This window comes from Nymphalis io, chromosome 27, assembly GCF_905147045.1.
Source record: "Nymphalis io chromosome 27, ilAglIoxx1.1, whole genome shotgun sequence".
In the NCBI taxonomy this organism is placed as follows: Eukaryota; Metazoa; Arthropoda; class Insecta; order Lepidoptera; family Nymphalidae; genus Nymphalis; species Nymphalis io.
In genome coordinates this window covers 1,814,366-1,842,300 of record NC_065914.1, presented here as the reverse complement: position 1 = coordinate 1,842,300, position 27,935 = coordinate 1,814,366, and the positions used below count along the sequence as shown (strand labels likewise).

General features: G+C 37.0%; 3 protein-coding genes, 1 long non-coding RNA gene and 2 other non-coding genes across 11 annotated transcripts in view; 3 read left to right on the top strand and 3 right to left on the bottom strand.

Annotated features, from left to right (window-relative positions):
• The window catches only part of LOC126778773 (histone-lysine N-methyltransferase eggless), a 31,342-nt gene extending 25,410 nt beyond the window's left edge, over window positions 1-5,932 (top strand). For all 4 annotated transcript variants that reach the window (XM_050502412.1, XM_050502414.1, XM_050502413.1 and 1 more), the window contains 6 exons: window positions 194-333; window positions 1,423-1,571; window positions 1,906-1,972; window positions 2,784-2,868; window positions 3,766-3,977; window positions 4,348-5,932. In XM_050502412.1, the coding sequence (XP_050358369.1) occupies window positions 194-333; window positions 1,423-1,571; window positions 1,906-1,972; window positions 2,784-2,868; window positions 3,766-3,972 (648 nt within the window). In that variant the 3' untranslated portion in view covers window positions 3,973-3,977; window positions 4,348-5,932. The remainder of the gene's footprint in view (window positions 1-193; window positions 334-1,422; window positions 1,572-1,905; window positions 1,973-2,783; window positions 2,869-3,765; window positions 3,978-4,347) is intronic.
• Window positions 1-27,935, bottom strand: part of LOC126778956 (uncharacterized) — a 76,924-nt gene that overhangs the window by 42,471 nt on the left and 6,518 nt on the right. The gene's annotated exons all lie outside the window — the stretch shown is intronic.
• On the bottom strand, window positions 7,225-11,379 carry LOC126778893 (HMG box-containing protein 4). Of its 3 annotated transcripts, none has more exons than XM_050502642.1 (8): window positions 11,243-11,379; window positions 10,907-11,159; window positions 10,323-10,468; window positions 9,374-9,495; window positions 8,621-8,723; window positions 8,071-8,183; window positions 7,842-7,970; window positions 7,225-7,444 (listed from the first exon to the last, which is right to left on the bottom strand). In XM_050502642.1, the coding sequence occupies exons 1-8, from the start codon at window positions 11,250-11,252 to the stop codon at window positions 7,280-7,282; spliced, it is 1,041 nt and encodes a 346-aa protein (XP_050358599.1). In that variant the 5' UTR covers window positions 11,253-11,379; the 3' UTR covers window positions 7,225-7,279. The 3 variants fall into 3 exon arrangements, with proteins under 3 accessions (XP_050358599.1, XP_050358600.1, XP_050358601.1); XM_050502643.1 differs by having other exon boundaries at window positions 8,083-8,183; XM_050502644.1 differs by having other exon boundaries at window positions 8,086-8,183.
• Window positions 12,311-20,021, bottom strand: LOC126778891 (mitochondrial potassium channel-like). Its single transcript, XM_050502640.1, has 6 exons — window positions 19,660-20,021; window positions 18,682-18,831; window positions 18,138-18,300; window positions 17,692-17,870; window positions 16,498-16,573; window positions 12,311-15,053 (listed from the first exon to the last, which is right to left on the bottom strand). The coding sequence occupies exons 1-6, from the start codon at window positions 19,912-19,914 to the stop codon at window positions 14,800-14,802; spliced, it is 1,077 nt and encodes a 358-aa protein (XP_050358597.1). The 5' UTR covers window positions 19,915-20,021; the 3' UTR covers window positions 12,311-14,799.
• Window positions 17,266-17,347, top strand: Trnas-cga (transfer RNA serine (anticodon CGA)). Its single transcript has one exon. It is a non-coding gene; the product is annotated as a tRNA-Ser (tRNA).
• On the top strand, window positions 21,126-21,318 carry LOC126778959 (U2 spliceosomal RNA). Its single transcript, XR_007670261.1, has one exon. It is a non-coding gene; the product is annotated as a U2 spliceosomal RNA (small nuclear RNA).

Here is a 27,935-nt window from a genome sequence, read left to right as displayed (position 1 = left end):
TGCCAATATGACCATTTACCATCAGCATGCGGCATTAAATATGCTCATCCACATACCTATAAGGGGAATTATGTCAGTTAGTAATTTTATAATATATAACATAAAAATACATATAGTTTTGTTGGTGGTTCTAATATAAATAAATATAATGATATAAATAGCTATAATCGTATTTTATTTTATGACAAAACAGAAGGAACTTGAATCGAAAGCGTCAGAGGAAACGGAAGAGGAGGAACAGTCATCAGATGAAGAGATGAGTAACAACAAGACGGACCTTGAGGATGATGACTTCGAGCCGGGACATATAGGTCTCGGCCTGGCTGAGTTCAAGTGAGTATAGACTAATAGTGTCCGGCCTTGATAATGAAGCCGAGATGGCCAATTGGTAAGAACGCGTGAATCTTAACCGATGAACGTGGGTTCAAACCTGGGCAAGCACCTCTGAATTTTCATGTGCTCAATTTCTGCTTATAATTCATCTCGTGCTTTTCGGTGAAGGAAAACATCGTGAGGAAACCTGCATGTGTCTTATTTCATCGAAATTCTGCCACATGTGTATTCCACCAACCCGCATTGGAGCAGCGTGGTGGAAGCTCCAAACCTTCTCAAAAAGGGAGAGGAGGCCTTAGCCCAGCAGTGGAACATTTACAGGCTCTTACTTACTTGATAATGGGGGAGGGGGTTAGTATGTATAGTGTGTCCTTTTCTGTGCCCCTGACGATGTGTTTGCGAAATTTCACGATGACTGGTTGAGGAGAGTAGACGTGTAAGAGTAATAAACAAAATCACTCGCATTTATAATATTAGTTAAGAATAAAGAATAGAACGGAATGTCACACAATGTACTTGGTTACTTGGTTTTTTTTTTTTATATGCGCCGGGAGGGCAAATGACTCTACTCCACCTGATGGTAAGTGGTAGTAGAGTCCAAACGCGACGACGGTTTTTTTTGGTTTTTTTTTTATACATAGATATATAATATATAAATAGACATTAGCATTGTTACAAATACCATTTTTTTTAAATTGGTGGTAGGGTTTCGATCAAGCTCGTCTGATTGGTAACAGCCACTATCATATTCTTCCGCTGAATAACAATATTTAGAATTGTTGCGTTCCAGTTGATACCAGTTCCAAGTCATCATTTAATACGCGATATCCAAATAATTCTTTTTTTTTATAGAATAGGAAGGCGGACGAGCATATGGACCACCTGATGGTATGTGGTCACTTAACGCCCTTAGAAATTGGCATTGTAAGAAATGTTAACCATCGCTTACATCACCAATGCGCCACCAACCTTGGGAACTAAGATGTTATGTCCCTTGTGCCTGTAATTACACTAGCTCGCTCACAACCTTTGGTGAAAGAATTTAATAATTATTTTAAGATATTCTTAATTAGATTTCATTTGTTTCAGTAAACGTTTACGGAAAAGGGAGTCGAAGAAAGAGAAAAATAATGAAAAAATAAAAGAGGAAGAGAATCAAAAGGAAGTCGATAAAAAGGAAATAAAGGAAGAAACAAATCCAGATGAGGACTGCATCACCATCAGTGATGACGAAGAAGGTATACCTTCGATTATTTTTTATTTAAGAACGGCAGATGTCGCAGCTGTCTGTCTAAACGCGATAAACTCATAAACTACCGAACAAGTTTTCTGTAATTTTAATTAATTAAATAATTTAATTTTCGTCGAAAGATTTAAGTTTATAATTCATCAAGGTCTGTGTAAATTGACTGAAATCATGGCGACTGGGAAGTGTCATGTACCACGTAAACCAATTGATATATTATGTAATATAAAGTTTTTTTCTATGACCGTTATTTGACCCGAGTGAAGCCTGGACGGGTAGCTAGTCAATTTATAGTAATATTCTTAATAAGTTTCATTTGCTTATAGTGAGGGAGCCGTCATGTTTCACGGCGGCCGCCGGTATGGGTGCCAACGAATTTATATCTAAATACAGGTATGTAATGGCTTTTAGAACTTCTGTTGATTTGGGTAAGGGGGGAAACCTGACTACTACGATGGATATGAAAGCAGATAGTATCATATAATTATAAAAGATCGTCGGCCAAAATTCAATTGGTTAAAGCAAATTGGTCACGTTCTTAAGCGTCCGTTAAGTATGACTTGACTCAGTTCGTTGGTAGAGAAATTTCTCTTAAATTTCCTAACAATATAAGCTTACGCCGACATACATATATATATTATAGAATAGGAAAGCGGACGAGCATTTGGACCACCTGATGGTACGTGGTCACTTAACGCCCTTAGAAATTGGCATTGTAAGAAATATTAACCCTCGCTTACATCACCAATGCGCCACCAACCTTGGGAACGAAGATGTTATGTCCCTTGTGCCTGTAATTACACTAGCTCGCTCACCCTTCAGACCGGAACACAACAATACCAAGTACTGCTGTTTTGCGGTAGAATATCTGATGAGTGGGTGGTACCTACCCAGACGGGCTTGCACAGAACCCTACCACCAGTAAATCCTCAGCTCTCAATATCCATCCGCTGCCAGCCACTTTGCGAATATCGTCACTCCTCCTACGCTACGTTTGCCAAGGCGTGGTCTCTACTCCAGAACACGTCTACTCCAACGGTTGTCGATTCTGCGACATATGTGTCCAGCCCGCTGCCACTTCAGCTTACTAATCCTTTGGGATTACGCCGAACTAATTAGTAATTTCGGGGGATCAGCGGTTAATGAAACTAAGGAAGAGCTTTTTTATGTTTGTATTAATTATATAACATTCTTCGGTTTTCAGATCAGTACGGAGGCTGTTCGGAGAAGATGAAGCGTGTTACATCATGGACGCGAAGGTTCAGGGCAATATTGGGAGATATCTAAATGTGAGTATATAGATTATACAAAAAAAATCATTTTGCAATTTATTATTTATTTAAAAAAAAAAAAAAGTTGTTCAAAGTTGTCTCGTTCGGTGGAGTATTCAAATCAATTCAAAATATTTATTTAATATAGAAGCGTTACGCTCGCTTATTACCGGTATGGCTATTCCCTAAGAACGAACTCGAGATTCACCGCAGAAAACGGTCGTGGAATATCAGTTGTATGCGATATTGACCATTATATATATATTAATTTATGTTTCCTAACGATTTTTACACTGGTCATCTTACATACATGCAATTATAATACATCCACGGATTATGTAAAATCATTTAAAAGCAACAGTAATAGTCTGTGAATGTCCCACTGCTGGGCTAAGGCCTCCTCTCCCTTTTGAGGAGAAGGTTTCGAGCTTATTCCACCATGCTGCTCCAATGCGGGTTGGTGGAATACACATGTGGCATAATTTCAGTGAAATTCGACACATGCAGGTTTCCTCGCGATGTTTTCCTTCACCGTCAAGCACGAGATGCATTATAATTACAAATTTAAAATCAAACTACATGCATAATTACTGTAACTTGCTACAAAAAGAAAAGTTAAAAAACCAATTGAGTTTGCACATGCAAACATTTTTTAAATTTAAATATGAAGCTAATATCTGAACATTAAACGTTTTCTTTTTATTAAAAAATACTTAAAAATAATAAAAGTTAAAATAATTATAACATTTCAAGAACACACGCGTCAAAATATTATATCACTATCAGTTGTCAACATTTCACGGTCGAATGAGTTCTTACAGAATAGCCGGAAAGAAATTCTTCAGAATTGAGATAAACAAAAAGTTTTTGTCTAAAACAAATGTATATTAAAAAAAAAAAATTGTTACGTCCCAGCACTCGTGCTCGCCGAACGTGTTCGTGCAGAACGTGTTCGTGGACACCCACGACCCGCGGTTCCCGTGGGTGGCGTTCTTCGCGCTGAGCCACATCAAGGCGGGCACGGAGCTCACGTGGAACTACAACTACGACGTGGGCTCCGTGCCCGGCAAGGTGCTGTACTGCCACTGCGGGGCCAGCAACTGTAGGGGGCGGCTGCTCTAACTTAGGTGACTATGTAGGTTTTTTTTATATAGATTAGGTAGGCGGTCGAGCGTATGGGCCACCTGATGATAAGTCACTAACGCTCATAGACATTGGCATTGTAAGAAATGTCATTGTGAAATGAACCATCGCTTACATCGCCAATGCGCCACCAACCTTGGGAACTAAGATGTTATGTCCCTTGTGCCTATAATTACACTGGCTCACTCACCCTTCACACGAGAACAGAACAATACCAAGTACTGCTGTTTTGCGGTAGAATATCTGATGAGTGGGTGGTACCTACCCAGACGAGCTTGCACGAAACCCTACCACCAAGTAAAACACACTTTGTTTATATTATAAATATTAATTGATTTTATTGTATTGTTTCAGATTGTATTTAATATGAAACTGGTCTCAATAATAAACTAAGGTGTCATTAGTTTTAACTGTAGTATTAAAACATTTACGTCGATAATGATACGGTTCAGACTGATTTGTTTTAAACAATTAGGTACGTATGTCTATGTAATAAGGTTCATTTTTCATTGTATCATGTTGTATTATACTGGATAACGCAAAAGTAACGACCGTATTCTAAATATAAAAAAATATTATTCGTTTTTTCTTATATAATATCATATATAAAGTCATATTAGATGTTTTCTATAATTTGCCGCAACACAAACACCGCGCCGGAAGGCAAAGAATGTCTTCTTTTCAAGCTGCGAGAGTGTGGCTTATTCACATATACCATAGATTTCAAATAACCACAAATAATGTCTGGACAGGTCAAATCGGACCGGTGGGGGGGATATTATCATTCATGTTGATTTTATCACAGTATTCCGTAAAAACATTTACGATTATATCAAGTTCGTGAGCACTCGGTCTATGTTTTTTTTTTGTGTATACATTTGTTTAATACACAACTTTCAATATCAATTAAATATACAAGTAATTGTATAATTGTTATTATTAGTTTTTATTCTTTGTTTATTCAACTACGTCTGCCTCGACTGCCTCGTTAGTCTTGTGGCTTGATGTAAGGCCACTGGCCCGGAGAACCCAGGACGAGTTCAATTCCCAGGTCGGGCCAATAAGAGTTATTGGGTTTTTCTGTCAGAAAATTCTCAGCAGCAGCCCGAAGTCTGGAAGTTGGAAGTGTGTAAACTCCCGTGCCTCGGAAAGTACGTAAAGCTGTTGATCCTGCTGTTAGGAATATGTCAAATCTTGTCTATGGTGTCTTAATTGTATTATTGTTATTATTGCTCTTTAGTCCTTGTTTACACTTGTGTACTATTAACGTATTAATTGTCACTGAGCGAACTGTCATTGGCCTTGCTCACATGCAGCCTTGAGACGGACTCTCAATGTCTTATGAAATATATCGAGATGAGATCATTGACAATTTTTAGTACTTTTTATGGTTTTGATATTCCTAACAGTAATCTCTAAAATTCCAGTCCTTTTTCACGACCACTAAAACTGTTTAGTTGAAAATTATTCCTATATTCACTTTTACAACTTCATTTAGAGTTTCTCGCTGTAGAATGATTGTTACAGATAAAATATAGATATGTCAATTTAATTATCTATACTGTGTTGCCATTTTATAATCTTTGTAATAAAATCAAGTTTCAAACGAATGTTATTATTAAGTTTGTGTATTGGGATCTCAATGATGACATGTAAATAAATTATATAAAGTTATTTGAACTTAGTTATGGCGTTTCATATTTATATTTGCATAAATAAATCTCTAAAGTTGATGTTTGGGGACGAATGTACAGTAACAGCCTGTGAATGTCCCACTGCTGGGCTAAGGCCTCCCCTCGCTTTTTGAGAAGGTTTTGGAGCTTATTCCACCACGCACAAATGTACATATCACATCATTTTTAATCTATAGTACAAGGTGTTTAATTATCTACAACATTGCAGTTATTTCGTTTTGTCATACAGTTTTGTAGATGTCACATCCAAGTAGATAAAATTTTTGTAAATATTGTGAAATAATAAAATGTATTTAAATAATACTATACTTTTTTATTTTCTCTTTCCTAAGAATTAAAAATTTTTGCATCTTTTTTAAAAATGTATTTATGTATGTACATATTCATAAAATTTGTCCGTCTGGTTATATTTAATAAATTTGTTCCGCTCCCTAAAGTAGGGGTGAATTAAGAAGAGTATAATATTCATTCATATAATTAACGGTAACAATGAGGAAATTATGAAAATCGTTTTTGGTAACATTTGTTGTTTATGTTAAAATGTCAATTAATACTTATTCAATGTGTTTGCAACCAATAGTTTCTTACTTATAATTTATATTAATAACAATACTAAATGTCACTTCTACGCGATGTACCAACTTCCTGACATCTCCCATGATTGTGTTTTTCCACTGTGAATCGCATTTACTAAAACATATCCAGATGTCGCAAAATATTTGAAGAACATATAAATTTTTGAGTCCATGGTCGCGTAACGGTCGCTCGCTGCCTTAACCTCGAGGTGGTGACCTCGATGCGATGGACTGACCAAATAAGATGTGCAGTTGAAGGATCTTAAATGTACTATGATAACAGCTGACAGGGAGAGACCGCGTGACATCGTTAAGAGAATAACATCACTACTTCATGACATGCTCGTCTCTTGGTTTGCCAAGCGTATCGAGCGTATCGACTAACAAAAATACTATAACTACGAGAAGAAATACCGTTTATTTATTTATCAAAAAGTAATTATTTGCAACCAAAGGAATAATTTATTAAATAAGTATTGGAATATTGCTTAGTACTCGTGGAAAAACGTCATCCAATATTTCGATAGGTTTCTGTATGCCCCCCCCCCCCCATTGTTCGGTAAGCATTGACCTCGTTGATCTAGTGGCTTGATGTAAAGCCACAGACCCGGAGTTCCTGGGTTTAATTCCCAGGTCGGGCAAATAAAAAAAGTTATAGGGTTTTTCTGTTGGTCCTGCACCTGAACTCTTTCTGGTCGTGTCAGATTGCCGTCCCATCGGATTATGAGAGTTGGAGAATAGAAAGCGCACCTGTGTTTGCGATCACACTTGTGGACTATAATGGAGATATTATTTAGCGCAGTTGGCTAATCTCTCTTGAGATTGGCCGCCGTGGCCGAAATCGTTCTGGGGGACATTATTTCCTTTTTTGTAGCCATGACAAAGTGTTTGCAAAATTTTAAAATAATCGGTCGCATTTTTGCTTTTTTTCTATTCATAAGGATAAGAATAATGAAACTCAATTGATTACTCAAAACATATATTAGATACACAAACCCGTTATGTACTGGACGACTCCTACAGGCCGGGCATGATGTAGGCGATGTTGTGGAGGGTGTCCCGCATGAGGGCCGGGGGGGGCGCGATGGCGGGGACGGCGCGCGCGACCGCCAGCAGCGGCGCCAGCGAGCACAGCAGCGTGTCCAGCAGCACCGACACAGAACCCGACACCGCGATCTGACCCTGCGACATTGACCAGGTCAAGGTCAAACGACCTTCAAATAATCGTCACGTCACAGACGCGTTATCCTTCGTTAATTCTTTGGACTTTTCTACTATTTGGATTTTCGTTATTTCAATGCGCCTATGAGAATATGTATTTTATTCAAGTAGTTGATAGCGCCTGAATGTTTATATTTATTTATTTTACAATAAGGAACTTAAACAGAAGTGCATGTCAAAATACAAATGAACGAGTTTCGTGCCTCGGACGACACGGTCGTTCTAAACTTGAAGCTATTTCCGGTCGAATCGGATAAAACCAATGAGGCACTAGAGAGTGCGTCTGCGTTTGAGTACTACGTCTTCTACGCAGGTGGCCTTCAGAACCCCTCGGCCGCATAGTAAAGTGTGCTCGCACCTCGTGCTCCTTGAGGCGCTCCCCGATGATGGCGAGGCTCTCCCCGAGCAGGCGCAGGTGCGCGGCGACCTCGGCGGCGCCGCAGCCCGACACGCGGAACGCGCCCGCGCCGCCGCCGCCGCCCGCCGCCTGCGGGCCGCGAGACGTCATTCTCATTTCTATGAACATCGGCTGAGGATCGGTAGCTTACTGTGACAGCCTGGCACGAGATGAGAGGACGAGAGATCACTACGGTACTTACCACGAGGGACTGGTGCGGCGGAGTGGGGGGCGCGGGGCGGGGAGCAGGCGCGCGGCCCGCGGGGGGCCTGCCGGGGCCCTGGCCGAGGGCCGGCCGGATACCTGAGAAGTAGTTTCTTGTATTGCATCACTTCACTATTATATATTTGGCATGAGATAGTCATTAGAAGATGAGGTGACATGACGCAATAACATAGACTATATTAAAAAAAATTGAAAATAATACAAAAATTGTTTTTCTCAAGCAAAAATTTAAAAATTATATTAAGCTCAAAGACCTAAGACGTCCATACTAATCTTTACTAATATTATAAAAGCGAAAGTAACCCTGTCTGTTATGCTGTCATGGCTGAGCCGCTGAACAGATTTTGATGAAATTTGGTGTGAAGCAAGCTTTAACCCCACGAAGCGACATAGGCTACATTTCTATACTTAACACCTCCCCGCTACCCACAAAAAGGGGCCTAATAACACTGACAAACATTAGCAACATAAAGTTTTGTTCATTGGAAAAAATATCTCATAAGTATTAAGCTTACTTGGATTAGATATGATCTTGTTAACGACAGGTTGATTCTGTTCCTTCTGCATCGCAAACCGTTTTGCTTTTCTCTTCCACAAGTATCTTTCATTGTAATTTACCTGGACAAATATTAATTATGTCATTATTTATTATTAATTATCTTCAATGAAGGATACTCACTTACAAGTACAATACATTGTGGAATAATGTTTTAAAATGTGTGTGCTCTTTCAATTATAGGAGACCACATCAAGCACATGAAATAATGACTAATAAGGATAAAAAAAAAAGAAATGTTACATAACGATATTCAATAAATTAACATCTACAAAATGGTAAGCAATGGTTATTAAAACCATGTTGTGCAAATGTGAGTTAAGTGCTTTATAAACATAAATTAGTATGAGATCACCAAAATGTTAAAGTAACAGCCTGTGAATGTCCCACTGCTGGGCTAAGGCCTCCTTTTTGAGGAGAAGGTTTTAGAGCTTGTTCTACCAAGCTGCTCCAATGCGGGTTGGTAGAATACACATGTGACATAATTTCAATTAAATTAGACACGTGCAGGTTTCCTCACGATGTTTTCCTTCACCGTCAAGCACGAGATGAATTATAAACACAAATTAAGCACATGAAAATTCAGTGGTGCTTGCCCGGGTTCGAATCCACGATCATCGGTCGAGATTCACGAGTTCTTACCACTAGTCCATCTCGGCTTTTTACAACAACAAAATTTTACAACGAAATGTAAGTAAGCTTGAAAACTTACATTAGCCCACATTTCTCCGAGCCGTTTCGATATCGCTGAGAAGTCCAAGTCGGGATGTTTTCTAAGGAGATCATTGCGAGCCTCTTTAGCCCACATCATGTACGCTGTTATGCGTGTCTTGCCTGAAATATATAACCCATAATAATAAATGAGACTTTTTGTAATACCTAACTGAAAATCTATTAAAGCAATATACATAAAACTTATAATACGAAATCCAGTAGGGCTCGGAAAAAGTTGTATTATATAAGGACTTGTCTTAAATACCTAACACCCTCCCTCCCCCCTAAAACGCATCAAATAGCTATACTAATTAATTTTACATACATATATAGCTTAGATTTATATAAATAATTTCAATACGACAATTATTTAAAGAATATACAATGAAAATAAAAGTACATTATAAAATTTATTTAAAAATTAACAAAACAAACTCAAAATTACAAATTATAAAAAATTCATGTCTTATCCAAAAAACATCATATGGCATAAAGTTCTATGAACACACACATACACATTTCTGTCTATTTTAAAGTTAATTTTGATTTAATATTTATTAAACAGCTGTTTATGGATATTTCTTTTTTCTTTCTAAACTCAGAACAGCCTAAAAATTAATTTTCAAAAATCCAGATATTCTGTACATTGGACCATCCATAGAGCTATTAAAGCAATATACATTTAAAATAATAATATAAAACAGCAGTACTTGATATTGTTGTGTTCCGTTTTGAAGGGTGAGTGAGCCAGTGTAATTACGGGCACAAGGGACATAAAATCTTAATTCCCAAGGTTGGTGGCACATTAGCTATGTAAGTGGTGGTTGACATTTCTTACAATGCCAATGTCTAAGGGCATTGGTGAACACTTACCATCAGGTGGCCTATATGCTCATCCGCCTTCCTATTCTATAAAAACAAAAGAAATTATATATAATAAGACTTGCCTTTATCCTTTCTTTGAGCCTTGGCCCGTCCAATGACTCTACCGTCCTTAACAATGACCTTTTTCTTACTCTTCTCCATCATGTACAAGGAATTTGCAGGTGTACGTGCAGAGCCTTCGTCCGAGACTGAGCTGTCGGATTCCATGCTAAAACACATTTCATGTTTTCAAGTTTTTACATGCTTTTATTAAGTTTCATTTAATAGGGAGGGGTCTAATCTTGCAACTGATCACTATTTGTAATTAAAATCCATTTTTTGTAATTGATTTAAGTTACAAAACCATAATAATAAGCCAAAATACATAGTAGCTGCAAGCTTAGAAGTTGACAGTGTAGCCCTGCCTCGAATATCACAGACGGGCAACGGATATGTACCTAAACTCTGTGCAATGGGGTGGACCCATTGCATTATGATATGTGCGAATAGAGAATGCACCAGCTTTGCTCACACTGAAGCATTATAACAAATCTCCTGCACAGTTGGCTATACTTTGTTGAGGCTTTTGTTACAGAAATCAGTCAAGACAACATAATCAAAGTGCATGTGTATTTAATGTATATAAAGCTTTAAATTTAATTTATACCTTTCACCATTGTCTGCATTGTTCTCATAGTAATCCGATTCACTTCCGGAAGCAGTACCAGCTTCCTCGACCGGCCTCTGTGGTGTTGGTTCCTGGTATTCCACTTGCTCTTCGTGTTTAACATTCGAATAGGTCTTCAGTGGAGTTTGACGACGAAATCTGGTCTCAATGTCGTCAGGCGATTCAAAATCCATCAATTTCGAACTTTTCTTTCTAACTCTACCACTGCGAGATACCCCTGTCACCTCTAAATCTAACAACGTAAATAAATACGTAAAGAATTAAGAATAAAACGCCATAATAACACAAAATGTTTCGAAATGTTCTTAGACGTACCTTCTTGCATTTTTCCTTCAATTTTTTTTTTAAATCGAAAGATATGTTTAGTTGATATTTTTACGTTTTGTTTTATATTAAAATTTAATGTTTCTGTTTGTGTCGTTTACTAATGTATATTCTTTCGTCAATGTCAAATAAATGTAGACATTTAATTCTCTTTGGTCTAAGCGCGTCACTTCATAGTGTTGACTTTATTCAATATTGCCATATTCATAATAAAAATCGGATATACATTTTCCAATAAATTATATAATTTCCGTTTTCTTTTAGAGCTGTTAAAATATATTACTTACTCTTTTTTTAACATAGCCTTATGTGATGCTTAAGACAAAACTGAATTGATCGACAGTTGTTTCTTTTTGTAAGACTAAGTCAGATTGATATAATATTAGATGTGATACGAATTATTACGAATTTTAATTTTATTTTTAATCTGGCAACAAGAACATTGACAGATACTCTTTATGGGGCGAAACTGAGAGACTCCGAATCCTTTTTACGAGCATTGCGGATTGCGTGTGGAGATCTAGTTTTTACATTTTTTAAACAAATGTATTTGCTTTTGTTTGTTTGTTCAATTACCAATTGATCAATTAATTATTTATTGCATCACTATTAAATAAATAAGTAAATGTTAATAATGATACCACAGGAAATTATATCTTTATTTTTTTAATTATGGAGTGTAGAGATAAAAAGTAACTTTAGGTATAAAGTTTCTCTCAGAATTATCAAATTCGAACCAAGGACCTCGGGATTTGTCAGAAGTAACGACAACCGAGTACGCGAAACGATTTTCAGTATATTGTATGTTACTTTTCCGATCGCATTATAATAAAGTGACTGTTGTCCATCCTCAGCGCTGAAGTTAGGTGACCGACGAATGTATATGAATTATCGTTTAATATAAATAAATTATAAAATAAACTATATATTTACAATATCGAGTATATTTGTAATATTGTAACTGTATAAAATGCAACTTAATTTGTTTCTCATTAGTAATAATTGTTTCCAAAAATGATCAAATTTATTTAAAGGCAAAGAGAAAATAAAACAACAATAGAATGATAAATAATTTATTACAAGACAACAATAATTGTAAAATAGTACATAAAAAACCGACCAGCAGCATACAGACGTAAAAACCACTCATAACGTCACTAATAAGAATTTCATATTTAAAAAATCTTTGACATAATCCAAATTTAAAAAGAGAACTACCGAGATATCTACCAACACGAAGTGACTGTTCGAGTTGAACTAAGACGAAGACATGCGCTTAATTTGTGTTCCATAGGGAGGGATGGGGTTAAATATAGAAAGAGATCATTATCAAAGCCAGGACTTTATTGTGGGAAGAGCCTGAAAAACTCATAAATATTGATAGTTTTGCTAACTTAGGTGATCATTAAATTGATCGACATATTGTGTTTAGCGTACATTTTATTTCGTTAAAAAACACTGGTAGGGTGTAGAGGGGGGCTCTGCGATGGGCAGAGCCCCTACCAGAAAATGACACATTGATTAAGCCGTTCTCTTTTACCCCCCAAAGACATTAACTACGTTATCAATCGTGAGGATAACCTCCCTCTTTACAAACGAAACTCGGTAGTTCAATTTCCTTTCCAGTCGCGAAGCAAGAAGAATTACGTACGTTCACCCTCCATAACTTGTCCCTGTCACTGAATATATTGCCTTCTCACTCGCACAAATGCTGTGAGTCAGAGGTTTCAAATTTTTTGTCCTTAATAACAAGATTTACGTGCATGTGTGTTTTCTTCGTCTGCCTTTATTGTTATTTATTTGCAATGTATATCATTTCGTATTGGTATGTGTTCAAGAGTTTTTTCCTATAATATGTGAATTAATATATTTATAAATACATTTATTATTACATAAGTAGAGTTTTAATATAATAAAGAATTTTATCACTCTCTGTTTCTTTCTTTAAAATATTTTCAAATTCACATATCTATAAATGTTTAAACCCCCTAACTGTAAGCAATAATCATTATCTGAATTTTTTCTTGCTTCGCAATTAGACTACAATAACTTATTTAATAATATAACTGGTTTTTTTATTGACATTTCGTCATTTCCCGAACCTCACCTTGTGCTATAGATATACAAAAAAAAAACATTTTTTAAATATATATTTTTATCTATGGAAGTAAAGAATACAAAAATGTTCAACAACAGTATTTATTATAAAGTTTATATTATGGCAACACTTCACGTGGAATAACGTGTTCGTATTAGATTTTAGGCGTACTTATCGTCACAGATAACGAAACTAGGTAAAAAAAAATAGCATTAGCATATCTGTGACTTATTTATACTAGCGTCAAAATAAATACTCAAAGAATAACAGTACCGTTCTATATAATTATGCAATAACGGTATTTTTTACCTGTGACAGTTGCACTGCCAAGGACTTCCGGTCACTGTTAGCGTCAAAATAAATATGTTCATCTTTGTTACACATACACGTATGGAATATCTAAGAAAGAGAAGCAATTATTTTTTTAATGTATACTTAGTTTTTTTATAATAATTTCGTTGTTAGTTCTAAAATAAATTTCAACGCATTAATTATCTGTCTTTTTTACAAAATACAATAATTTATTCAATAAAGTATTGTAAATAAATAAATGGACGTGTTTTTTATGCATAGTATTTTGTCACAGGTATTTAAGTATGACACGGTATACCGAGTACGTCCCGAGTCAAGTTCGTATTATTTATCCGAAAAACAACGTAGACAATTTTTTAATAACTGAATAAAAATATTTCACATACTTAAAATTAATAATTTGATTAATGACCTTTTTTATTCTTAAATCAAATTTAAAAAGTCCCCCCCGGCCCCACCCTACGCAAAGCTGCCCATAACACAGGTCGCATTTCCACGCTGTGCAGCATAGACAACCTTTGTGCCAAGTAAGACCCGGAGCGATTGCCAAATCCCCTCTCTCTAAGGCGACAGCCAATTTATTAATTACATACTAGTTTTCGCCAACAGCTTCGCTTGAATATTGGAGAGAAGCGGACAGATATAAAGTAAAAAAAATGTCTATGTCCTAACCTGGGGTTTAAAGTCATACTAAGTTTCACCAAAATCGGTTAAGAGGTTCAGCCGTGACAGCGTAACAGACAAAGGTACTTACAAAAAATCCAATGTTATAAATATAACATTGGACTTTAGTTATACATCAAAGAATGTCAAATATACATATATATATATATTTGACATTTGCGTCCATTTTTTTCGATTATCTCATTGCACTAATTTCCCGATATTTCGGCATAATACTACCGATTTATTACGTTATGTAATATTTCCGTAAAATCGGCCAAACGACGTCTCTACATGAACACGTCACACCAAATGAAATGTCACCTTCAATTTAAGATATATCACACTTGACAACGAAACAATTATTTAGTGGAGCAACACTCAAATCGCACGTTAAGCAAAAATGAAATAAATACGAAAACAATCTACATATCGTTTAATATTGAACTTACAATGAGGTATGATGGCGTTTTAATCAACTGATCCTTCCGAAAATATTACTAAGTATTACCACAGCGCACATAAGTATACTTAGACCGGTTAGAATCTGATTACCGTCCACTGTGCTTGGCTCGTCGCTCTTTTCCTCGTCAACCTCTTGCTGAACCACGGACAGCGCTCTGGCTAGCTCCGCGTCCGTCTTCGCACTGTTCTGCGAGGACGCGATTATCAAACGCTTCAGTTCACGGATTTGGGTCTCTATTAAATGATCCTGGTGGTTCAGGTGATCTGGGAAATAATTATACATTTTCTAATGTTTTTTCTTATATGTAAGCCGAGATGGCCTATGGTTAGAACGCGTGAATCTTAACCGACGATCATGGGTTCAAACCCGGGCAAGCACCACTGAACTTGTATGTGCTTAATTTGTGATTATAATTCATCTCGTGCTTGACGCTGAAGGAAAACATCGTGAGGAAACCTGCATGTGTCTAATTTCATTGAAATTATGCCGCATGTGTATTCTACCAATGCGGGTGCATTGGAGCAGCGTGGTGGAATAAGCCCCATACCTTCTCCTCAAAAGGGAGAGAAGGCCTTAGCCCGGCAGTGGGACATTCACAGGCTGTTACTGTTATACGTTCTACTGTATTAAGAACAATTTAACAAATACACTATTAGTATTTTTTTTAATATAGAATAGGAAGGCGGACGAGCATATTGGCCACCTGATGGTAAGTCACCAACGCCCAAAGACATTGGCATTGTAAGAAATGTTAACAATCGTTTACATCATCAATGCGCCAACAACTTAGGGAACTAAGATGTTATGTCCCTTGTGCCTGTAATTACACTGGCTCACTCACCCATCAAACCAGAATACAACAATACCAAGTACTGCCGTTTTGCGGTAGAATATCTGATAAATGGGTGGTATCTACCCAGTCGAACTTGCACAAAGCTGTACCACCAGTGTGTTATATATCCCCGTACATCGGTTTTCATTGTCAACACTTAAATTATACTATTAAATTACAAAAGTAAAAGTGTTTTTGCTTCATAAAATAACATATATATTTGGAAGTACTTGTTTACGCTCAGTGAGGTGGGAAGGGTGTGTTAATCATGTTATTTTATGTACCCCTGACAATGTTCATAAAAAATGTCACAAGGGTTGAATAGTGAAGACGGGAACGTGTAACAAACAGACATTCGCATTTATAAAATTACTTAAGATTTACGCCTAAGCTCATTACGGCTAAATTCGCGGTACCATTAGATTATGAGAGTGACGGAATAATAATAATATCCTGGGACATTATTCACACACGGCCATCTGATCCCAAACTAAGCAGAGCTCGACACTATGGACTACTGTGGAAAACTATGGACACCAGACAACTACTTCTCTTTTGTAAATACATACTTAAATAGATAATTACACCCAGACTCAGGACAAAAAGACACGTTCATGCAATCGAACCCACAACCTTCGGCGTGAAAGCAAGTATCTACCAACCACGCCAACCGACTCGTCATAGAGAGCGCACTTTTGTTTGCGCGCACACTTTTGCACTATACTATGTCCTGCGCAGTTGGCTAATCTCTTGAGATTGGCCGCTGTGGCCGAAATTAGTCAGGAGGACATCATCATCATCAGGGCGATTGTCTATGCGAGCCACATAATTTACTTCTTTGTCTATCAAAAAAAAAAAAAGTTTTTTTTTCTTACCAATCAAAGACGCCTGTTTTGTGACTAGATTGTTTATGTTTTCCTGCATCAAGGTCAAATTATTTGCAAGTTGCTCCTAAAGGGAGAAGAAAAATCAATATCAGATTAACAAGCAATAACTACATATTCAGAAAAAGTACCAAAAAATAAAAAAAATATTCTTATATACTATACACAACTATGTCGCAGAAGCCGAGGTACTTTGTATAATTTGTTCGTCAGACACGGTCAGCGCGCACGTGCGGCACGGCCGAGTGTTCTCAATACAATGATTTCGACCGACTCACGATACGTCATGTAACTGTCAAAGCGTCTTATGTCACTGTCAGTGTTGCCATTAGTCGTACACGAGTCAAAACTAACACTGTATTTAATTAATATTATTTATTCTCTAACACGTATATATATAAGTAGGTATTTTGTCTTAGTGGTAGAACTCCAAAAAAGCCTGTCAAGCTATAGCCCATTCCAACCACGAGAGGACTAAAGACACATAAGCAACATTGAAATCGTATTGACTCGATATCATTGGTCGAGATATTGAATCATCTATGACACGAGAAAATGTAATCGGAATTTTGGAAGTTAAGTGGAATAGTGTTGTATTATAAATAAAGGTAATGAATCAAAAACTGTTTGAAATGTAGCACAGCAGAGCTCTCAAAAATACCATAAAGTATTTATCAATAGAAGATAGCAAAATAGAATAATAAAATATTTCCTATGATTCGTTTCAAATAGATGTAAATTTTCATAATTAAATGTACAGCAGTCGTGGCCGAGTGGTTAAGGCGTCTGACTCGAAATCAGATTCCCTCTGGGAGCGTAGGTTCGAATCCTACCGGCTGCGTATTTATTTTTCTAATTATATTATTAATCAATTTGAAGTCATGATTGTCCTTATTAATTTTTCAAATAAACTTTTATAACATCTGTTATAATTATAAATAAATATCAAATTTTCTAAATATTAATATGATGATTGTGGTTTAAACCCGGGCAAGCACCACTAAATTTTCATGTGCGCAATTTGTTTTTATAATTCATTTTGTGCTTGACGGTGAAGGAAAACATCGTGAGGAAACCTGTATGTCTAATTTGTGGTGGAATAAGCTCCAAACCTTCCCGTCAAAATGGAGAGGAGGTCTTAGGCCAGCAGTGGGACAGCTGTACTGTATTAATATTAATTATAACCTGATAAGCAAATTCAGTCTTCATTGCATCAGCGATATCAGCTCGACTGGCCGTGCCCCCCCCAGCTACAGTGTAGAGGACGCTGGCGCTCCGAGCCATTTGTTGTTCCATCATATCTCTGAACTCGGCCATTTTGAGACGATTGTTCACCGTTGAACCAGCTATCCCGAGGAGTGTACCTATAATGATAAAATATTAAATTCAGTTATGTATATATGCAGGCATTGATCATTGAGCGAGATTGTCTTTCAGCGCTCTTTGGTCGATGCTTTCACAATATAAATTGCATTTCAGTTAATGTTATATAAGCTTTATGTGCTTTCCGAGGCACAGGAGAGTACACACTTCCAGCTTCCAGACTGCTACTCAGAATTTTAACTTTTTATTGGCCCAAAAAACAAAGATTTTATTTAAAAAAAAGAATACACAAAAATAAATTTACCTACCGAGTATAGAAGCGACAATGTACCAATACTTGTTGCGTTCAGCGTGTGCCCTCTCTCTCTCGTGCCCGAGCTTCACGGCGGACGACATTGTTGCGAACAGTTCTCTCTCTTCCCTCTCCGCTTCAGAGAAAAGCGTTCTCACAGCGCGCTCTTGTATTATTAACTAGCAGAATATTATTTTTTTAGCATGGCAACACTTACATATAACAAAGTAGCTTGATGGTAGCAATCAGGTGTAGGTATTTTAAATTAAAAAAATACCTGCAACTGCTAAGGTTTTTCATCTTTTTTGAGCATACTCCACCACTCTGCTCCGATATGGATACAAGTGGCAGATTTGGCAATGGCAGTGGCAACCACATGTAGGTATTATGTTTTCATTCACCGTCGAGCACAACATAAATTATAAGCACAAATGAAGCATTAAGCAAGCAAATGATAATTTTGTTTGAACTCGGAATCACATTTTAAGAATCAAGATTCACATCTAACAACAAATAAAGGCTCTTCATTCAACCCTTAAAGTCACTATCCTATTTTTTACCTTGTGTTCTTCTGTACAAAGCTGGAGGTACTTTTCATCGCCTTTCATTGTATTTTGCATTTCAGCATGTAGCTCTTTCAATCTCGCCTCGATCGATGCAAGTTCCTTTCCCAGATCACGTCTGTGGTCTTGGGCACTTACGAAGCGCTCCTTAAATAGAGAAAAAAATAATTGTAATATATACATATTAATAGTATCTGGGCGAATGAGCTTTGCTCAATCCCAATAATCATCTTATAATTTTATTTTTTCAGAATAAGTCACATTTAGAGATAAACTTAAATCTTATCTAAATACAAAATATATAAACAATAACTAATGTTCATTTAATATTACATATATATCACAAAGTATATATATATTTTGTAGCTTTATTTTATTTATTTTACACAAACTTATGTATGACAAAAACTTGAGGAGTACAGATCATAAATTAAAAAAAACTATAAATATTCAAATTAACTTATTCAATAAACGTTATAATAGAAATACTGTACTTTCAAATCAATAATACTTCTATTAAATAATCTTTTAATAGAAGACATTTAGAAATTTAAATGTAGAAATAAACAGCCTCTAAATCAATTTTTTTTGTCAACTATATTTGTATTGTATGGTGAAGAAAACAATAAATAAAAATAATATTATTATAAAGTGATGTACATTTATGTACTTTGATAATAGTAGAAAAAGGAAGTTTCTATGAAGACCTTAGGAAATCAAGATTTTATTTTTAAATATTTAAATTTCAAATTATTGATCAACGATTATAATAATCAATTATTATAATTAATCTCTGTAGTTTTATGAGTAAAGTTTAGACCTATCTGAACCTCCAGACAGATGCAGGATTGTAATTTTGAATAATTTATAACGCAATGTGGAAATAAATGTATATTGAAAAGTAAAATTTTGAATATTTTTTTTTATGACATTCCGTTTTTGGGCTACAACGATAGAAAAAAATATGAAACAAACCTGTGCTTCTATGACAGTGTTCTGTATCGCCATGATTTCTTCGATCCCCGTGAATTTTTCATATCTCGACACAAGCTCTTTGACTTTATTCGTAATATTCCCTTGTTTGAACTTTTCAGCTATTTCTGTAACTTTAGAAGCCGGGTCGTACTTAGTGATGAGCTGATCAACTTTTTCACGACTAGTGGCTTTCAAATGTGAAAAATAAATTTTATCCTTAATTCTTAGTGCTATTTGGCGAAGCTTGTCAGCCATTTTTTCATATTAGAATTATTGTTTTTGTTGTAATATTGATGTTCTAATTTCCTATTACCATTTTTCGGGTTATGATATCATCTCCGACTGACAATTCTGACAGTCATCTCCTATCTGTCAAGAGATTACTTTATCAAACCGACATTGAAGAAATTACAGTGACAGATGAAATGGTAACATTCGTAATTATTATTAATAATTTCAAAATTTGAATTCGCATAATCTTATATCATAACTCATATGTGTCATCCATTTTATACCTGACATTGGCAGAATAGTTTGCGCTCAAATAGCGTAGATACACGCCAGAAAAGAGAAAAAAAAGTGTAAAATAATACAAAATACAAGTGCTGCATTAAAAATATATATTGGAAGAACCAAACAAGCTGTTGCCACCTACTTAATTATTGCCAACTAACTATTAAATATAAAAATTAAATATATAGTACATTAAATGCAATGTTTAGTGAATGACCTTTTCATCTGGTTCTTAGAATTAATCCCTTCAGTAGTGGTTAGAATACGAGAAACTAAACTGATGATTGCGACTTCAAACCATTCACCTGCACTGCGTGCTCTGAAAAAAACAATGTTCTGTATAAAATTGTACAAACAATATCTTCCTAACCGATTTTGAAGCTTAATTAATGTATTATATATTGAAAAGTACATATTTAAAGCATTTTATATTTCAAAGACTAATGTGAATATAGCTATTGTGTCTGTAGTTACACTTGCACACTCACCCTTTAAACCGAAACATCACAATACTAATTATTTCTGTTTGGCCGTAAAATATAATATAAGTGGGTGGTACCTATCGAGACAAGCTTGCACAAAGCTTTACGACCAACTAACTTTATATTTTCTTACTACCTATTCAGGTTTCTTTCATAAAAAATAATTTAATCAAAGCATTACGCTTTTTATTTAAATGAAACGAAATAACCAATTTAATTAATATTAACTATAAAATAGTAACATATATAATATACATCTTTTTAGTCTATAAATCGTTTTTCTTTATTTATTTTCAATTGTTATTGTTTGTCTAGTTACCGGCGCACAATATTTTAGGTCACCTTACGCTCACGTCACCCAATGTTCACGTCGTTCCATAGATGGCGCTTTACATTTCGTAGCGAATTCTGCATCGCGCTGGCTAGATTTTCTCTCGGTGAATGACGTTCGCTGGATCGTTTTTTACCGGCATCGCTTCTCGGCCTTTTGGCTAAGATCAAAGTGTAGTATCTGTTCTTTTCAGCTTAATATCTGAAAGTTCCCGCACAGCGGGACCAGTATATTAAACTGATTTTTGTACCACGACGGGATGTTCGGGGCTCGCTCCACTCCCGTCACGGGTCGACCCGGCATTGCAGTGCCGCCGGGACCGGCCCACATAATAAATCACTTTGCCATATGTTTAAAGATAAGATTAGCTTAGTTTGCCGAAGTTTGTACAGATTTTGATATATTATCTCTTTTAGCGAGCAGGTACAGTTTTACGTTTTTCCGAGGCACGGCAATGCAAATACTCACACGTACTACCAGCTTCTAGAATCAGGGCTGCTATTGAGAATTTCTCGATAGCCAATAACTTCTTATAATTAATGAAAATTCTGGATATTGTGATGTTCTGCATCACAATATCCAGATAGGCTACCCATTACACTAATTTTATTTCTTTATAAATAACAATTAAAAATGATGCAACTAGATTTAAGATACAATTATAATTAAATAATATAGTGCTATCTGTTATTTACTTTAATTTGTATTTATACACAAATATTTTTAGTGGAATTGCTTAAAATAAATTCCATAAGTTTAATATGTATTAAGCGATAGGTTTATAAAATGTTGCTCATGGGGCAAGCACCTGTCCTAAAAAAGCAACTATACCTTTCTTCAACAGAAAAGGTGGACTTAAGAAAATTTTTAACTTCCATTAGGGCTTCGCCGCAGTTAGGAAGAAGGGACCCCGACCAAATTTTTTTTTAATTTTAAACTATATATATATATATGTACTAAGTCTTAAATCAATACAAATAAAATTAAAAATAGTTACTGTAAAATTCGCATGGAATGGTGTCAAAAATATTAGCAGCTTTTTCCCTTTGAAGCGCAATTCCGATTCTCTGGCCGAAAATATTATATGTTATTTAATTATTTTTTATATTTTACTTATTTGTTCCTCAAAAAAGGGAAGGAGGCCGTAGCCCAGCAGTGGGGCATTCACTTTGTTAGTGTGGTTTTTTTCTCATTAATTGTTACTCCATTATTTTAGTGATTTATGTTAGGACGATTATTTTTATGGTTATATTAATAATGAGTGGCCAGAGGTAATATAGAGTTATAGTGCGCCTTCTTCCCCCGCCGTAATATCCGCCGTGGCTAGGTGAGTTCTCTGTATCCGGGAACCCCCTTAGAAATAGAGGCCCGCTGGAAGTTCGACATATAGGCACATACTATACCTAAACGAGACGTAATCCGTTAAACCGTTTTGGCTTTGCTAAAGTCGGATAGTCATGTGTTCAGAAATGGCTTACTAACGCTTCTTCGTTCGAGAACTTTTTTTTCCGATTTACATAGACAAAGTTCCAATCCATTCTCATAGCGCGCGGATCAAAGTAAACTTCTTATTCAAGATACAGCTTTTAAATGTATTAAAATCAAAATATAAAGTCAACATAGTGATTTCAAGGTTAGCATTGATCCAAGCCCAGATGGCACAGTGGTAACAACACGTGAATCTTAACCGATAATCGTGGGTTCAAACCCGGGCAAGCAACACTAAATTGTCATGTGCTTAATTTGTGATTATAATTCATCTCGTGCTTTACGGTGAAGAAAAACATCGTGAAAAAACCTGCATGTGTCTAATTACACTGAAATCCTGCCACATGTGTATTCCACCAACACGCACTGGAACAGCGTGGGTGAATAAGCTCCAAACCTCCTCCTCAAAAAAGGGAGAGGAGGCCTTTAGCCCAGCAGTGGGACATTAACAGGCTGTTTCGGAGTTGATCCAATATAACAAAAAAACTGTATTCTTAATCCTCATTTTGCATCACTTGCAGGATGGCCGTGGTTGACGCGATGGTCCAATTGTTGTAGTTACTTTTTGATTGGACTTGGAAGAAATAGAAATACCTAAATAATCAACATAATAATAATAATAAATAACTTTATTCACCAAAAAGAAACAAAGATAAAAAATTAAGGTACAAAACCATAAAAAAAGAGTTAACAATGCCATATTTCATAATTTGGTGAAAAGGTCGTAGTCTCAGCTAGGCTCTTTTTCAGTCTACGCCTTGTACATATGCTGCCAACACAAACTCTACATTCAGTGCAGTAAAAGGTAAAAGAAGATAAAATTACTTAAATAATAAAAGTGAATACAATTTATAACACGCACAATAGGCTAAAATAAAAGAAAACATGCAAGCATTACTAAAACAGTGAGGTTTTTTTTTTTAATTCTAGAAAAAGGAAAATATTTCATATTGAATAAAAAATGAAAATAAAATAATATTTTTTAGCACCCCCATCGCACCGTTACCATGGCCGGTACCGTGGCCAGGAATAGTGTGATTACCGGGAATTGGGGGCCGTGAATTTTTGTCGTCGCTCATAGGGGGGTTTTTGCCTTAGTCACCACGCTTGGCAGGCGGGTTGGTGACCGCAGTGGCTGGACATCTTTCACTAATAGCGCTGCTGCCCGCTATCAGGATTTGCATTTTCGGATTCCAGCATTTGTGTGGTTATACCGCCACGATTTCGGTCGCCAGAGCCTCGTTCGTTGATTAGCAGGATGTACCACGAGCAGGTGAGGTTGACGGTAGAGAGCCTAGGTTGTTATCAGCTCCCCTTAAATCCCAAACGGATTTAAGGGGAGGGAACGGAACGGGCTACGGCAGGGTACCACAAACGGCGACTGTTTCTGGCCACGTATAATGGACGCTCTCTGCGGCTGGACGAACATCTGACAGAATTGGAAGTAGAGTTAAGTCGTATTAACTGGGATATAGTAGGTCTATCAGAAGTCCGAAGACAGGGCGAGGACACGATGACACTAGATGCCGGTCACTTACTCTACTTCCGAGAAGGACACCAACCATCCCAAGGTGGCGTCGGCTTTTTGATCCACAAGTCACTCAGATGCAATGTCGTGGAGGTTGGCAGTGTGTCGGCGAGGGTGGCATACCTTGTCTTAAAGATAACCGAGAGGTATGCCTTGAAGGTTATACAAGTGTATGCCCCAACGTCTACATACACTGACGAAGAGGTCGAAGCCATGTACGAAGACATAGTGAAAGCTATGTCTCGTACCAATACCTTCTACACAATTGTTATGGGTGACTTCAATGCCAAAGTGGGAGTACAAGAAGATGGTGAATCGAGGGTAGGAAAATTCGGCTATGGGCGCAGAAATCATCGGGGACAAATGCTGGTAAACTTCCTCGAGGCTCAGCGATTATTTCTGATGAATTCATTTTTCCAGAAAAAGCCCCAAAGGAAGTGGACCTGGCGAAGCCCCGATAACATAGCGATGAATGAGATCGACTTCATTTTATCCAATAAGCGCCAAATATTTAGGGATGTCTCCGTGATCAACAGGGTAAACACTGGAAGTGATCACCGCCTGGTAAGAGGCACCCTGAATATTAACACTAAAATAGAACGATCGCGGTTAATGAAGTCGACTCTTAGACCAACTCTGCCTCAGGTCGAAGCTGGTTGCGAAAGCTTCCAGCTGGAACTACAGAACCGATTTGCCATGTTGGAAACCAGGCAGGGCATTGACGACGCCACCAATGGTCTGGTGCGTGTCATCCGCGAGGTAGGCCAGAATTACTTTCGACAAAAGAGCAATGGACGTAAGTCGAAGCTCTCAGGCGAAACTCTGAACGAGATGACGAGGAGACGAGAACAGCAGAACATGACGCCATCTGAGTGTCAGGCACTTAACAGGAAGGTTAAAAAACTAATAAGGCGTGACACAAGACGAGCGAATACCCGGAATATTGAAGATGCTATAGCACTCAATAGGGGCTCAAAGGTTTTTGCAAAGTCACATACCTCCTGTTGTCACCTGACAAAACTCAGAACCATACAAGGCACAACCGTCACCTCAAAACCAGAGATTCTAGCTGAAGTCGAAAAGTACTATGGCGATTTATACTCATCACGAGTACCTCCACCTGAGTCCCACAGTGCGGATGACCCACGAGCCAGACTAACACGCCATCTATCAGACGATCTTCCCGACATCGATTTGGGCGAGATTAGGATTGCTCTCGGGCAACTTGGAAACAAAAAGGCTCCAGGAGATGACGGAATTACCTCAGAGCTTCTCAAAGCAGGAGGCACACCAGTTCTGAGAGAGCTGGCTAACATCTTTAATTCCGTCCTCCACAATGGTATAACACCGAAGACATGGAGCAGAAGTGTGGTGGTGCTGTTTTTCAAGAAGGGCGATAAAGCTCTTCTGAAAAACTACCGCCTCATTTCACTTTTAAGCCATGTTTACAAATTGTTTTCGAGGGTAATCACGAATCGTCTTGCCCGAAAATTCGATGACTTCCAACCCGTGGAGCAGGCTGGGTTTCGAAAAGGCTTCAGTACCGTAGACCACATACACACACTAAGGCAAATAATACAGAAGACCGAGGAATATAATCAGCCTCTATGCCTAGCGTTTGTGGACTACGAAAAAGCCTTCGATACCATCGAGACCTGGGCTGTTCTGGAATCCATGCAGAGATGCCTAATTGACTGTCGGTATGTCCAGGTGGTAAAGTGTTTGTACGAAGCCGCAACCATGACCGTCCAAGTACAAGATCAGAGCACAAGACCAATCCAATTGCATCGCGGGGTAAGACAGGGAGATGTAATATCACCGAAACTCTTTACCAATGCATTGGAGGACGTCTTCAAGACGCTCGATTGGAACGGACGCGGCATTAATATAAATGGCTAACACATTACACATCTGCGATTTGCCGACGACATTGTCATCATGGCGGAGACTCTGCAGGATTTGGAAGAGATGCTAAACAGCCTGAGCGATTCTTCAAGACAAGTAGGTCTCGGGATGAACATTGAAAAGACCAAAATTATGGCAAACCGTCATGTATCCCCGAGACCAGTGGTCGTAAATGGCTCTCCACTTGAAGTTGTGCAGGAATATATCTACCTGGGCCAAACTATACAACTTGGCCGGCACAACTTTGAGAAGGAGGCTAAAAGAAGAATACGTTTGGGCTGGGCGGCATTCGGGAGGTTACGTCATATTTTTGAATCGTCGATCCCACAGTCGCTTAAGACCAGGGTCTTCAATCAGTGCGTCCTACCTGTAATGACTTACGGTGCCGAAACGTGGACACTTACCGTAGGACTGGTCCACCAATTTAGGGTCGCTCAGCGAGCAATGGAACGCGCGATGCTTGGGGTTTCTCTGGCAGATAGAATCCGAAATGAGGACATTCGCCAGAGAACTAAAGTCACCGACATCGCGCTTAGAATTAGCTCGCTGAAGTGGAAGTGGGCTGGTCATGTCTCCAGGCGCATTGATGGCCGATGGAGCCGACACGTGTTGGAGTGGAGACCACGCTTAGGCAAACGTAGTGTAGGACGCCCTGTGACAAGATGGGCCGACGATTTAAAAAAGGTGGCAGGTTCGGGATGGATGCGGACTGCCCAAGATCGGGATGGTTGGCGTTCTATGGGGGAGGCTTTCGTCCAGCAGTGGACGGCAAAAGGCTGAAAAAAAAAAAAAAGTAAAAAAATAAATAATAATATTTAAAATGTTTAAACAAATGGTTATAATAATATGTTTTAATAAATTGCAATCAAAGTAACAATTAAATATTGAAATTTAGTTACACACATTTGTCCAGACACATTGCGTCTTTTGCATAGATAGAAGCCATTGCTTGCATTGTGCCTTAAACTTATTTTGAGATGTACTGTTCTTAATCGGAGTTGGAATATCGTTCAAACACTTAGAAGCAGCGAAACGAAAGCTACCTTTAAATGCTTGCAAATGTGGTCTAGGCAGTACTAGCTGCGGTTTCAAACCATTTAAGTTTATCCGCCAAATAATTGGGAATTTTACGATATTTTAAGGTGAAAGTGATATTATTTAATTTAAGTGTACGGCGATTTTTCATATTTAATATATTCTTGGAATTTAAATAAGGTGTAATATGCGAATATCGAGGTATATTGTAACAAAATCTTAGACAAGAATTTTGTATCCTCTGTATTTTCCTTTCAGTCTTTTTATAAAGGCAGGGGCCATAAAGGACATCACAGTAGTCCAACTGAGATAGAACCAAGGATTCTACAAGTTTTGATCGCGCTGATTCACTCAAAAATGGTCTAAACTTATAAATCATTTTGAGTAAAGCGTAACACTTCGAAGTAACAGATGATATGTGTTCTTCAAAACGTAATGACCCATCCAACTTCACCCCAAGATTCTTCGCTAGCTTAGACTCAACTAAGGAATGACCATCTATAAAAATCCTATGACACATTTGACCAAGCGATACTATTTGTTGCCTAGTACCAAAAATTATGTAAGTACATTTTTGTGGATTTAATGACAGGTCATGATTCTTCGACCAACTTAAAATTTGAGAAAGATCATGATTAACATTTTGGATAGTTTTATCCAACTACAAAAACAAAACAACTAACAAAAATTTAGTATATATATATACAAAATATATACAATTTTATATATATATATATAAAATTACATAATATAAAATACCATAACTTTTCCTTCTTAAAATGTTTGCATGAAATATTTTCCTCATAATATTGCATTATATTTTATTTGAACGATATCAATTTCGCAATTGTCTCTAAAAGTACCAAAAAGATTACAATATTTTTTTATTTCTGCTATCATAGTATATTCCTAATAAACATAGATTATAAAAGATAGATTATTAAGAGATTATTATTAAAAGAGAGATTTTGCAATCATTAACCCAAACAAAAGA